Source organism: Microchirus variegatus, assembly GCF_963457635.1.
Source record: "Microchirus variegatus genome assembly, chromosome: 13".
NCBI lineage: Eukaryota > Metazoa > Chordata > Actinopteri > Pleuronectiformes > Soleidae > Microchirus > Microchirus variegatus.
Genome location: NC_139814.1, coordinates 27,427,379 through 27,440,164, shown reverse-complemented (window position 1 = coordinate 27,440,164; position 12,786 = coordinate 27,427,379). Strand labels below are relative to the sequence as shown.

The 12,786-nt window shown below is 39.8% G+C and overlaps 2 protein-coding genes across 3 annotated transcripts in view; one reads left to right on the top strand and one right to left on the bottom strand.

Moving 5' to 3' along the window:
• The window catches only part of LOC310936036 (chloride channel protein-like), a 28,542-nt gene extending 27,062 nt beyond the window's left edge, over positions 1–1,480 (bottom strand). For both annotated transcript variants that reach the window (XM_083900058.1, XM_083900059.1), the window contains exon 1: positions 1,400–1,480. In XM_083900058.1, the coding sequence (XP_083756184.1) occupies positions 1,400–1,450 (51 nt within the window). In that variant the 5' untranslated portion in view covers positions 1,451–1,480. The remainder of the gene's footprint in view (positions 1–1,399) is intronic.
• Positions 1,481–4,935: 3,455 nt separating this feature from the next.
• Positions 4,936–12,248, top strand: LOC310935692 (tyrosine-protein kinase STYK1-like; the record flags this gene model as incomplete). Its single annotated transcript, XM_083899626.1, has 9 exons — positions 4,936–4,996; positions 7,392–7,703; positions 8,568–8,804; positions 8,975–9,156; positions 9,305–9,385; positions 10,047–10,261; positions 10,566–10,606; positions 10,694–10,790; positions 12,053–12,248. The coding sequence occupies 9 exons, from the start codon at positions 4,936–4,938 to the stop codon at positions 12,246–12,248; spliced, it is 1,422 nt and encodes a 473-aa protein (XP_083755752.1).
• Between the last annotated feature and the right edge of the window lie 538 nt (positions 12,249–12,786).

Below are 12,786 nucleotides of genomic sequence, written 5' to 3'. Positions count from 1 at the left end.
AGTTTCAACAACTATTAAATTCTCATGGGTCGTCATGGCGACCAGCAGCCAATCAGGAGCCCAGAGGCTCTGCAGCTCCAGGACATGAAAGTTGTTTTTATGATTGTTTCAGCTTCTTAAATGTGAATATTTTCTGGTTTTTTTGCTTCGTAAAACAAAGAAATCATCATTTCCACATTTGACGAACACCGATCAACATTTTACTCCATTCATTGAGAAAATAATCGAAAGATTATATTACTATTTCAAGATGAATATATGATTATGAAGCTCAGTGCAGTGTTAGCCCTCTTTTACTCTTCACTCTGACAAAAACTAAGACGCACAATTCCAGCCTTTTCTTCTTCAGAACCTGGTCCTGACAGGATTCTAAACAACAGAAGCCAGAGTCCGCTGCAGGATCAATGATGGATATTTTTGCTGCCTTGGTTGTTGCTTGGTTTTAATCATTATGAAGCACTTTAATTAATATAGTTAATAAAGCAAACTCTATTAACCATCGCAGCCCTAAAACAAGGAGCAGGTCAAAACACTGATAAGGTGATAAATACATCGTGGCGCAAATATCAACATTTTAATGAATAAATGAAGGTGCTGTAAAGTAAACCGTCTCTGCCACTTTCACTCTGGCTAAAAGGACGAAGTTTACGGCTGGATAACTTTTCACGACCGATATCGCGGCGTATCACGTTTTATTATCGTCTTGCAATATATTGCTGATGGCAGAATCGCTGTATCGCGATATCATTGGCAACGTGGACCGTGCATCGTAGCATTAACGCCGCATTAATCGCGTATATTTTTATTCACCACGTCTGTATGTGTCACTGCGTGACTCTACAGAGCTCTGTTCACTACTGCACACGTGTAAACACACACACACAAACACACACACACGTTACACACATGTAAACACACACACACGTGTCGACGTCAACACACACGCTCAAACCATGGAGAACATAAAAGAGGAAGTGCAGAGAGGAGAGGAAACAGGTGGCTGAGAGTGTGTGTGTGTGCATAGGATCTAAAACACCTGTTGTGTGACCATGTGTGTGTGTGTGTGAGCCTGTTGTTATACAGCTGCTAAATGGTTTTCTCACACACACACACACACACACACACACACACACACACACACACACACACACACACACACACACACACACACACACACACACACACACACACACACACACACACACACACACACACAGCTTCATTCATGCACATGCAGTTTGCACTGCCACTACAGGTGCTTCACGCGACAACAGGAAAGCGCACACACACACTGATCTGACGGAGACAGGTGGACAGACAGATGGACACAGAGGGACAGACGGAGGACAGATGGACACAAAGGGACAGACGGAGGACAGAACAACAGACGGACACTGACCAGGGTTTGCTTGTATCTCAGAGCCTTCCTTTCTGACGCATCTGCGGCCATTGACACAACCGTCACTGACCCAAAAATAAACCTGGGCACTCACCGTCGGTCTTAACGTTACCAGGACCGACTGTGCTGGACACACACACACACACACGCTGACATGGTTTAAACTAGCTCCAGCTGGGGTTACACACACACACACACCACACACACACACGCCTTTACTCCCTGTGAATTTTCACTGAAAAACATTCTGCACCAAACACTCGTCACCTGTTTGATATTAAAAGAGAAATGAGGTGTTTGAACAAATCACCGTCCATCACTGGACCAGGTAAGACATCGACTGTCCAGGAATATGTGGAAGAAGAAGAAGAAGAAGATGTTCCTGTAGAACACTGTGACCTCAGGACCAGAACAAGTACAAGAACCAAAAGAACAAGAATCAGAAGAACCAAAAGAACAAGGACCAAAAGAACAAACATATGAACCAGAATGATCAGAAGAACTTCACACTGTGATAAGAACTCTGACCTGTAGAGGGCAGCATTACACCTCTCAGTTTAAAGCCTGTCAGAAATTATTAGAAGAAGGAGAAGACGAAGTTTAAGTTTAGCTTTAAAAAAGTTTTAAAGTCGTTCACAAATCAGCAATTTAAGAGAAACAAATAGATAAATGTTCCAGGATCAAAGTAAGGATGAGAATCAGCATCGGTCAAAATCACTGATCTGATATCGTACACAGAATCCGATACAGTCCAATAATCCTATATATCACATGCTTCACTATACGCACACTTATAAAAATGTGAACACAATTCATTTTAGCTGAGTCATGTTTGGGCTGTTGTTACACAGTCGGTGAATGACTCACACGCTCATATATGGTAAAAAATGACTGGATCTGACTAATATCGGTAGATACTGGAGTTTGTGATATCGGTGTCAGTATCGGTCACAAAAAACAAAGTGGTATGGTCCAATCTTTAGATCAAACGCAGGAATCTTCATCAAGACAGGAAGTGGAACACACACACCTGCACCTGCACCTGTGTGTATGTGTGTGTGTGTGTGTGAGCAGGTGAGAGGTGTTAGTGGGCGTGGCCAACCTGCAAGAGCAGATGGACGAGATAGAGAGAGAGAACAGAGTGAGCTGATGGTGAAAAGAAAACAGACGCAGATTCTACTGTCAGCAGGACAGACGGACAGAGAGCGTGTGTTTAGTGTGTGTGTTAAGTGTGTGTGTAGTGTGTGTGTGTGTGTGTGTGTGTTTAGTGGGCGTCTGTTTATGGAAATCACTGTAGGAAAACATGGAAAACACGAGAACGGAGCGGTCGGACATAACTTTGGTCTTTGGTAAAGTCACATGTTGGCGATGATCGCCGCAGGAACGAGGCGTGATCTGGAGACGAGCTTGACCCCTGACCTCTGACCCCTGACCCTGAACGCTCCAGGTCCAGGTGAGACGTTAAAAAAAATGTAATTTAAAAAAAGGTAAAGGGTAAAATTCACAATATCACAATCTTTCATATGTTAGCTGTCCAATGTGAGGTTTTACTAAACAAATGTGTTATTTTTTGTGACATCGTAAAACATTTAATGTCTGTGTGTGTTTAGTTTGTACCTGAATACGCACGAGTGTGTCTGTTCTCACTCTGTGTGTTTTTAAAAACTGTGTGAACGTGTGTTTTTAACTGCATAACTCGGAGTGTGTGTCTGTTCTCACTCTCTGTGCGTGTGTCTGTGTGTTTTTCACAGCTGTGTGTGTCTGTGTTTTTAAAAACTGTGTGTGTGTTTTTAACAGCATAACTGTGTCTGTTCTGTGTGTGTGTCTTTTGTTGTGTTGATGCGGCAGAGCTGCAGGTTCATGAGTGTGAAAAAACAATGCACGCAGTTAAACTGGTTCAGTGACATACACACATGTGTAAGTGTGTGTTCTTGTATGTGTTGTCTCCTGAGCACCTGTCATAAACACTGACCTTGTCAGGACCAGGAGTCCTCATGGAGACCAAAACCTGGTCCTAATGAGGCAGAAACTCACTTCTGAGGAACTGGTTAGGGTGTGTTTTTACTGTACACACAGAAATGCTCACTTCACACTAGAACGCCGTTAACGTTAATCTGAGTTTCGTCATAAAACTTCTAATCCCCGGGTAGAACAAGGTAGGATGATAGATGATATGATTGGGATTATTTGATCATGTGTCATATTATTCACTTTGCCTTAAGCTCTGCTGACAGCTTTACTAACACTTCCTGTGGGTGTTTAGGTGTAAACAGATGAGTAATTACTTGGCTCTTATTAATTGAAATTGAGAGTACAAGTAAAACCATTGGAATACATGAGGGATTAAAACCTGCTTTTCCATTATACAGTCGTACCACAACAAGTTCCTGCTCCGACGTGGTTCAGCTGAGCCGATACTAAACATGTGATGTCATCAGACTGCCGGTCACTGATTGGTCAGAGAGTGTCGTCACTGAAGGGTCAGGAGCGTGACGTACGACACAAGAATCAAAGCCGACAAAGTCCAACTGTAGAGTCAAGTTAAAAAGACTCAAAACTCCTGGAAACATTAACGTTAACATTTAGCAAAGGAAACAAAAGAAAAACCACGGTGCGTAAACTATGTTATGATCGTGTAGCACAGCACAGGAACGTCTCCACTGACACGTAACCATGACAACAACTCCTCGTCCTCATTTTGAAGCAAATACTTCCTCAAAATCCAACTGGTGCCAGAGCAAAAACTAGAGCTTGAGATACGGGTTTGTAGCATCAGTCATGTGACCTTATTCATCAGTCATGTGACCTTACTCGCTTTCTGAAAAAGTCTTTGCGTTGTGAAAAAGTCCTCGTTTTCTGAAAAAGTCCTGACTTTGTGAAAAAGTCCTCGCTTTCTGAAAATGTCCTCGCTTTCTGAAAATGTCCTCGTTTTCTGAAAAAGTCTTCGCTTTCTGAAAATGTCCTCGTTTTCTGAAAAAGTCTACGCTTTCTGAAAATGTCCTCGCTTTCTGAAAAAGTCCTCGTTTTCTGAAAATGTCCTCGCTTTCTGAAAGTGTCCCGACTTTGTGAAAAAGTCCTCGTTTACTGAAAAAGTCCTCGCTTTATGAAAATGTCACTCTCTGAAAAAGTCCTCTCTTCATGAAAAAGTGTTCACTTTCTGAAAAAGTCAATCTCACGTTCTACGGAAAGCCAAACAGGTCACGACTCACTATAAAGGTGTTATGATCATATTATTGGAGGTCAGAGGTCAGTGATTACTGGACCTTCAGATAAAGTGTGGACAGGAAGCTGCAGACACGAGGACAGACTTAGAGACAAAGCCACGCCCACATCATGAAATAAATATTTTTTTTAAAAAAGCTCAGTGGTTATGAAGTAAAATATAAAAGTGCAGATTAAAGCAAACACGGAGCTAATAGTAGAGGTGTGATAATGTGTGTGTGCATGTGATAGTGTGTGTGTGTGTGTGTGTTGCTGAGCAGAGGTAATCCTGATCTCTTCCTCTCGCTCATAGTAACTCTGATCTTCTCTACAGAATGTCATCCAACTCCACGGAGGAGGACGATGATCCGTGTTCACCCGACGACAACCTCTGTAGTAAGGACACCACTCTCAGTCCCTAATCCTCGTCTCCTACACTTTCACCCTTCCTCATCCCCTCGTTCAGAGGGTTTCACACACTTCATTTCCCCTTTTCAGCTGCAAATGTTCTACACTTTCTCCGAAACGCTGAATTGTCTTGTTTTCATGTTTTAGTTTGGGTTAGACTTAAATTCCCTGGTCGAAGACACATAAAATCTGAATCTACGTCTCTGGACTGACGACTGCACCTTTAACTCCTCAAACACAACAATATCTTGGCGTTAAATAGGACCGCAAAGATTCATTGATTATTAATCCATGACTAAAATCATTGTCAACTACTTTGAGAGGGTTCCTTTAAATAATTTAAACAAGCCTTATGATTTTTCAGCTCCTTAAATGTGAATATTTATGTTAGAAATAAATCAAGGGAAGAGCAAAATTAGAAAATAAAGAGCCTCTGATATAACTAATAACTCAATAACAGTCGACTGAATAAGCTGCGACCACATTTACTTCTACATCTACAACATGCAAATGAAAACTATCACGTTAACTTCACCACAAAAGAGACCAAATAACAAATGTACATATATATGTATCACATAAAACTTTAACAAGTTGTTTTGTTTCATACATTTAGCTGGATTTCTTATTTTGTAACCAGCTCTTGCACTGCAGTGAACTTAGATACAGTAATTATCATAAAAATAAGGTATAAACTGAATATTAAATACATGAAACAACAAAATTGACAGCATGCTGATTATTCAAGCGTTACCGGTCCATCTGCAGCTGGATCTGAACTCTATATTTATGTATGATTTAAATACAGATACTGGCCTTGGTACGAGGGAGAAAAACATACTTGTCAGCTTTTATGGTTTTTATCAGTTATGAATAAACAAACAGCAGTTACAGTGAGTGATGTTGTGACACAATCCACATCATGTCACGTGCAGCGTGTGTTTGCATAATCAGATTATTCTGACCCTCCGATACCGTCATTGTAATCTGATTACACTATGATTAGATTCAAAAGAAGAAGAAGAAGAAGTGTGTCGCTGTACTTTAAGAATAACTTGACATAATTGTGGAACTTAATGTTTTCCCAGCGTCGTTCAGCCACTTCAGCCTTGAGTCACAGAACAAGAAAATTAGCATTCATATTGAAATATAGGCAAATATTTGCTCAGACAGAGACAAAGAAGGGAGGGTGTGTGTGTGTGTGTGTGTGTGTGTGTGTGTGTGTGTGTTTCAAGGAAATGACAAAAAAATGATCGATGCTGTGTGTGTGTGTGTCACCACACCTGAACAGGTGTCACAATCAAGGGCTTTGCAGTCTTTACACTGCATTGTCGTCATGTTAGACAAGGGTGTGTGTGTGTGTGTGTCTGTGAGTGTGTGTGTCTGCCCCGAGCATTGTGTTAAAAGTCAGCGAAGGCTTAAAGGGATAGCTCCTATCATAATGTTTTTTTTCTTTTACATCATATATATCATGATATAAATCAAATAAATTTTTCACAGTATATCACTGTAAATATACTCTAAAATACACTGTAAATACACTCTAAAATACACTGTAAATACACTCAAATACACTGTAAATACACTCTAAAATACACTGTAAATACACTAAAATACACTGTAAATACACTCTAAAATACACTGTAAATACACTAAAATATACTTCACAGTGGGGACAATCAGATTACTCTTGGGGAATATATTCAGATTACTTCAATTGGTGCAACTATATTATTTGAGTGTATCCGATTCTGTTAGCATATAATCAGATTACTTCAGTCCCTTTTTGTTAAAGCATTCAGATTAATTCAGTGGTTTTAAACAGGTTTTAACAGATCATTAGTATGCATCTAGTACAGTTAATTTTGATATATATATAAACATACATATACGTATACGTATATATATGTATATACATACAGTATACACATAAATATATGTATATATCAGATTATTCAGATTACCCTGCAGGATGAAAACTACTGAGAGAGTTTAAATCAGATTGATTGGGCAGGTACTATTTTTGTTCACTAATTCAGTTCTCAATCCGATTATGTGAGTTTGTGTCATCAGATTAATTCAGTGTACACACTCGGATTATTTCAATTGGGCATCATCAGATTATTCTCGTGCGCAAAAAAAGTATTTGCGTTAATCTGGAAGTTTAAAAAAAGCCAACACTTTGATGTTTCAGTGTTGTCATACAAACATGACTCAGCAGTAAATGAATGTCAGTCAGTCGAGCGTGTCCTTTACTTTGAAAAGACGACAGACGATGATGTCATCAGTCAGTCAGGTTAGGGTTGGGCCGTAAATGTGTCACAGTGACAGGAAGTGAAACTCTAACTCACACTCTCCCTCTCTCTTTGTGTGTGTGTTGCAGTAACACGGACTCACCTGCAGGCGGTGATCATCGTCCCCACGCTGCTTCTCTTCTTCACGCTCGTCACTTTGCTCTTCCTGTTTCTGCGACAGTACTGTCCTGAACGCAGGCGCTCACACACCACAGCCCCTCAGCAGAGCAACCACCATCACCATAGCAACCATCACCCCCATCATCAGCAGCAGCATCGTCATCATCATCATCATCATCATCAGCAGCAGCAGCAGCAGCAGCAGCAGCAGCATCATCGTGTTTCATGGCACAGAGACACACAGAGACGCAACCACAGACCCCACCTACAGGGCATCGACGGTAACACAGCACACAACCGCGTTCTAACTTGATTTTACAGATTAGCTTGATGCTAGTGATGGGACAGTACACGTCTATTGTATCATGACGTAAATACCAAGACAATTTCGTATTGTGACTTAAATATCGTGATATCTTAATGTGACTTAAATATCGTGCTAATATCGTATCGTGACCTAAATATCGAGACAATATCGTATTGTGACTTAAATATCGAGACAATATTGTATCATGACCTAAATATCGTGATATCTTAATGTGACTTAAATATCGTGACAATATCGTATCATGACAATATCGTATTGTGACTTAAATATCGTGATAATATTGTATCCTGACCGAAATATCGTGATATCTTATTGTGACTTAAATATCGCATCATGACCTAAATATCGAGACAATATCGCATTGCGACTTAAATATCGTGAAAATATTATATTGTTACTCAAATATTGTGATATCGTATTGCGATTTAAATATTAAAAAAAAATGTTGTGACTAAAATATTGTGATAATATAACATGACTTAAATATCGAGACAATATCGCATTGTGACTTAAACATCGTGATAATATTGTATCATGAATTAAATGTCATATCGTGACCTAAATATCGTGATAATATCGCTTCGTAACTTAAATATCATGATAATATCGTGTCTTGACTTAAATATCGCGATTATATTGTATTGTGACTTAAATATTGTGATAATATCGTAGTGTGATATCGTATTGTGACTTAAACATGCTAATATTATATCATGACTTAAATATCGCGATATAGACATTTCGGAGATTTCCATAAATTTTTTTTACATTTATTTATTTGTTTTATTATACTCTTGTCCCATATTTATCCCAACAGCGCCCCCTGGGCTGAACCCGCTGGAACATGAAGTGCTGCCGATGTCCGTTCACCCAGCGCAGCAGAACATGAAGCCAAACATGAGCGCACCACCGCAGGTGACCACAGAGAGGCAGCACGGAGCCTTCAGCCAGGTGACGGCTCTGCCGCTGTCCTTCTACATCAAAGCTAGCGACGCGGTCGCTCTGTACAGAGGACGCATGGACAACAGGGACGTGGTCCTCAGAGTCCTCAAAGGTAAACACGCACCGATCGGCACCAGCTAACACTTAAATGTGATTATTTCCTGGTTTCTTTGCCCTGTGACCGTACGTTTTTACAAACCACTTTTGCGTCAAAGTCTTTAATACGAGTAAACTTTAATAAAGGGAGAAATTCTGACCTTTTTTTTATTTTTCCTCCCGCAGAAACGGCGAACAGCGGTGAGAAGCAGCACTTCCTGAACTTTGCCTCCTTCGTCTCTGCTCTGGGGCCACACCCCTTCCTGCCGGCGCTGCTGGGCGTGGTTTCAGCGCAGCCGCCGCTGACGATCGTGATGGAGGAGCAGCGTCACAGAGACCTGCTGGGCTTCCTGTGGAGATGTAGACAGGTATTTGTTACCAACCATTACTGACATGAGAGTAATTACAGCTTTGTGCCTCTGTGGGGCAGTGTTGGACAGTGAGTGTCCATACTCGTCAACCTGTCTCATTAAACACATGTTCTGGAACTAAAAGATTTTTCTTCTTCTACTAAAGGACAACACGGGTCCAGAGTCGTCATGTGACATGACAGAGAAGAGGATCTTCACCATGGCAGGACAAGTGGCCTCTGCTCTGGTCAGTTTCTCTCACAAAATAGTCTCTTTTACTGCATCGTTATTTTCACATTTCTCAGGTTAAAGTGGTGAGGCCGAGACACAGAAACTATAGAAGGAAACACAGATTACAGCCACTTAACAAAAGACTTAAATCTTAAGTCTACGATATGTTAAGAATCATGTTGTACAGACTTTTTAAACAGAAAACAAGAAAAACTCACCACACCAAACCTCATAGAGAAAATCAGTGATTTCAGCTCGCAGGGACGCAGGAGCTGCTGGTCCTCTGCTGCCTCGTGTGGTCCCTTTGTGTCAATTAATTAAATATAAATGAAGATTTTCTAACACCGAAATGACAAAATAAGACACTGTAACTTAGTGATGAAGGCAGCAGTGGATCAACAACTCCTGTGAACTCCTGTGTGCTGTGATGTTAAAATCACTGATTTTTTTCTATGAGCTTTTGTGTAGAGGGCAAACTTCCCGTTTCCCTGTTGGAAAAGTATGTTTTAAGGTGAAATAAGGAAGGAAATACACTTTTAAGACATTACAGACTCAAGCTGACATAGACTTTTTTTGGTGAGCATTATCATTTAAAATCCGTAAAATTCAGGGCTGTTTCAGGACCTCATATGAACACGCGCATAAACTGCGCTGTCGTCCTCTTTTTCACGCCGTAGGATTACCTGCACAACAAAGGCTACGTTCACGGCAACGTCGGCGCTCGCAGCGTCCTGGTCGGCGGAGACCTGACGGCGAAGCTGTGGGGTCTGGGCTCCGTTTACCGAAGGACAGCGGGGGTCGCTTCACCGAGCGAGGTGGACGTCATGGAGATGAGGAAGTGGCAGGCGCCTGAAGTGTTGGCAGGGAGAGCCATGACCAAGAGCAGTGACGTGTGAGTGTCCAGATACTGTAACATCATAAAAACAACGATAATGTGGACGGTGACCTCTTGTGGTCATAGATGACATAGCGAATATTTTTGATATATAAGTCACTACTAAATATAGGTCGCATGGCCAAACTACTAAAAAAAAAAAGCGCGACTTATAGTCCGGAAAATACTCTAATCTCCCAGATTATATTTTTAGTGCTGACAAGTACGTCCAACTATAGTTATCTTGTAAATTACAATTTCTTGACCCAGTACAGACATTAAATGTTTTTTTAACAACACTATCTCTATTTTTTTTAACCAGCTGGTCCTTTGGAATCCTCCTCTATGAAATGATCTCACTGGGTGAGTGTACTCAAACTTACATGTGCTTACACATAATAACATTATTATAACATTTAAGTGTTATTAAATGATCACCGTCGTTACCAGGCGAGCCACCGTTTGCCGAGCTGATGGCAACTGAACTTCTGCAACATCTGCAAAGAGGAAGGAATCTCAAACGACCGCCGACATGCTCCAACACTCTGTAAGAAGAAAAACAGATCATTGTTTCTGGTTTACTTTGCTCCTAAAATGGAATTATTTCAGTTTGTGGACAAAACAAGACAATTGAAAACACCGATTAACATTTTCTGACATTTTTGGACCAAACAAGCACTCAATTAATCAAGAAAATAATCAACGGATGAATCAATTATGAAAATAATTGTACGTTGCAGCTCTAGACTTTATTAATCCCACACGGGGGAAATTCAGTGTTACAACAACAAAAGGTTCACAGGTAGAACACAAAATGTAGAAAAACATATAGAAAAAGCAACAAAATAAGAAAAATATAAAACATATGCAAACGTTTCAGGTTACACCAGGATACTTGTGCAAGTTCATCTTAAATAAATGTAAATACATATAATACAAAACGTATATCATCATGAGTAGACCGTCACATCAGCAGCTCTATGTTCTTAATGAATTTGGAATCGAAAAAATGATTTGTGAATTATGAAACAATTTTTCATCAAATCGCGATCCAAGGAAACACAATTGGAATTCACATTTTTTAATCTTTACATATATACAAGGTAAAACATTTAACTTAACATTTAAACATAATAAAATAATAAAACCGCTTGATTAATAATCGTCAGTGCAGTAAATAACAGTCAGCAACGAATAAAATAGCGATAATCATGAGATTGTAAGAAAATATTCGCATTTAAGAAGCTGAAAAATTACAGAAATTGCCTGGAATTCTTTAAAAAGAGTTGACAGTTGACAAATCGTTGACAGTTAACTAAGTAATCGATTAATATTATTTATAAATTGAGTAACTCAGCCCTATGTAGATGTTGTGTTGACAGCCAAACACAACGGTCAATAACTGGTGACTTTATGGACCAGCGCTGTGTGTAAACATGTTATTAACCATTTAAAAACCTTGAATATATCTGTGACTCACTAAAATCGTTTAATATGTGTATTTTTAACAAATAAGCGCCATGTTTTAACCCAAAAAACCCACTTTTCTCCTTGTTTACGTTGTTTTTTCTGCTTTAACACCGGAGACAAAATGGCGGCGATATTTTCCGGTACCCTTCAAGCTAACCTGTCTGAGCGTAACAACCTGCCTGACGTGTCGGTTTATTATCGCTTATTCAACCACTGTAAACGACATTTAATGTTGTAAAAAACCGTCTTAAATGTGTGTAGATGACATATATGTACATTTCAGTGGGTGTGGCACGTCTTTTAACCGTGTTTTTACCGGGTACGTTCGTTGGGGGGCAGGCACGGCATCATCCGCTCCTGCTGTCACTGGAGTCCGCAGCAGCGTCTCACCATGGCGGAGCTGATGAGGAAGCTCGAGGCGGGGGAGAAATCAGCCTATGGGAGGACAGTGCTCATCGTGCCCGAGCCAATCAACATCGAGAGATACCTGAGGGAGGCGGGATATGGGGAGGCCTACAACTATGCTGTGCTGTGATTGGCTGAGGGGGCCGTCAATGTTGGCCCGCGGTTTTTTAATATAAACACAAACAGGAAGTACAACAGGAAGAAGAAGAACTCAGAAAACAAATGGACGGTTTTTTTTAACGTTTTTAACCGAACTCTATTTTTGTTTTGAACTCATTTTTTATTGTTGAAAAATCACGGAAGAGTATTATACGAAGCAAAGAACATTTGTTTTTTTTGAAAGACAGAAACATAAAACAGCATGAATTCTGAGATTAAAGTCAGTAATCTGAGGAAAATGTCAGAATTCAGACTTAATCTAATCATTTTTTCTTTTAATTTTTTTTTTTTTTTACATACTCTTCTGTAAAAAAGGAACACACTTTATAGATTTAATATATACATATATATATATATATATATAAATGAACTGCAAATGTATATTTTTATGTAAACTATGATTGTGGGATTTTTAAAAACAGCAGTATGAAAAGAAAAATGTTTCTTTGCACTTTAACTTGAACAAAAAACAAGACTATTTCTATAATAATGTAATGTATAATAAAATA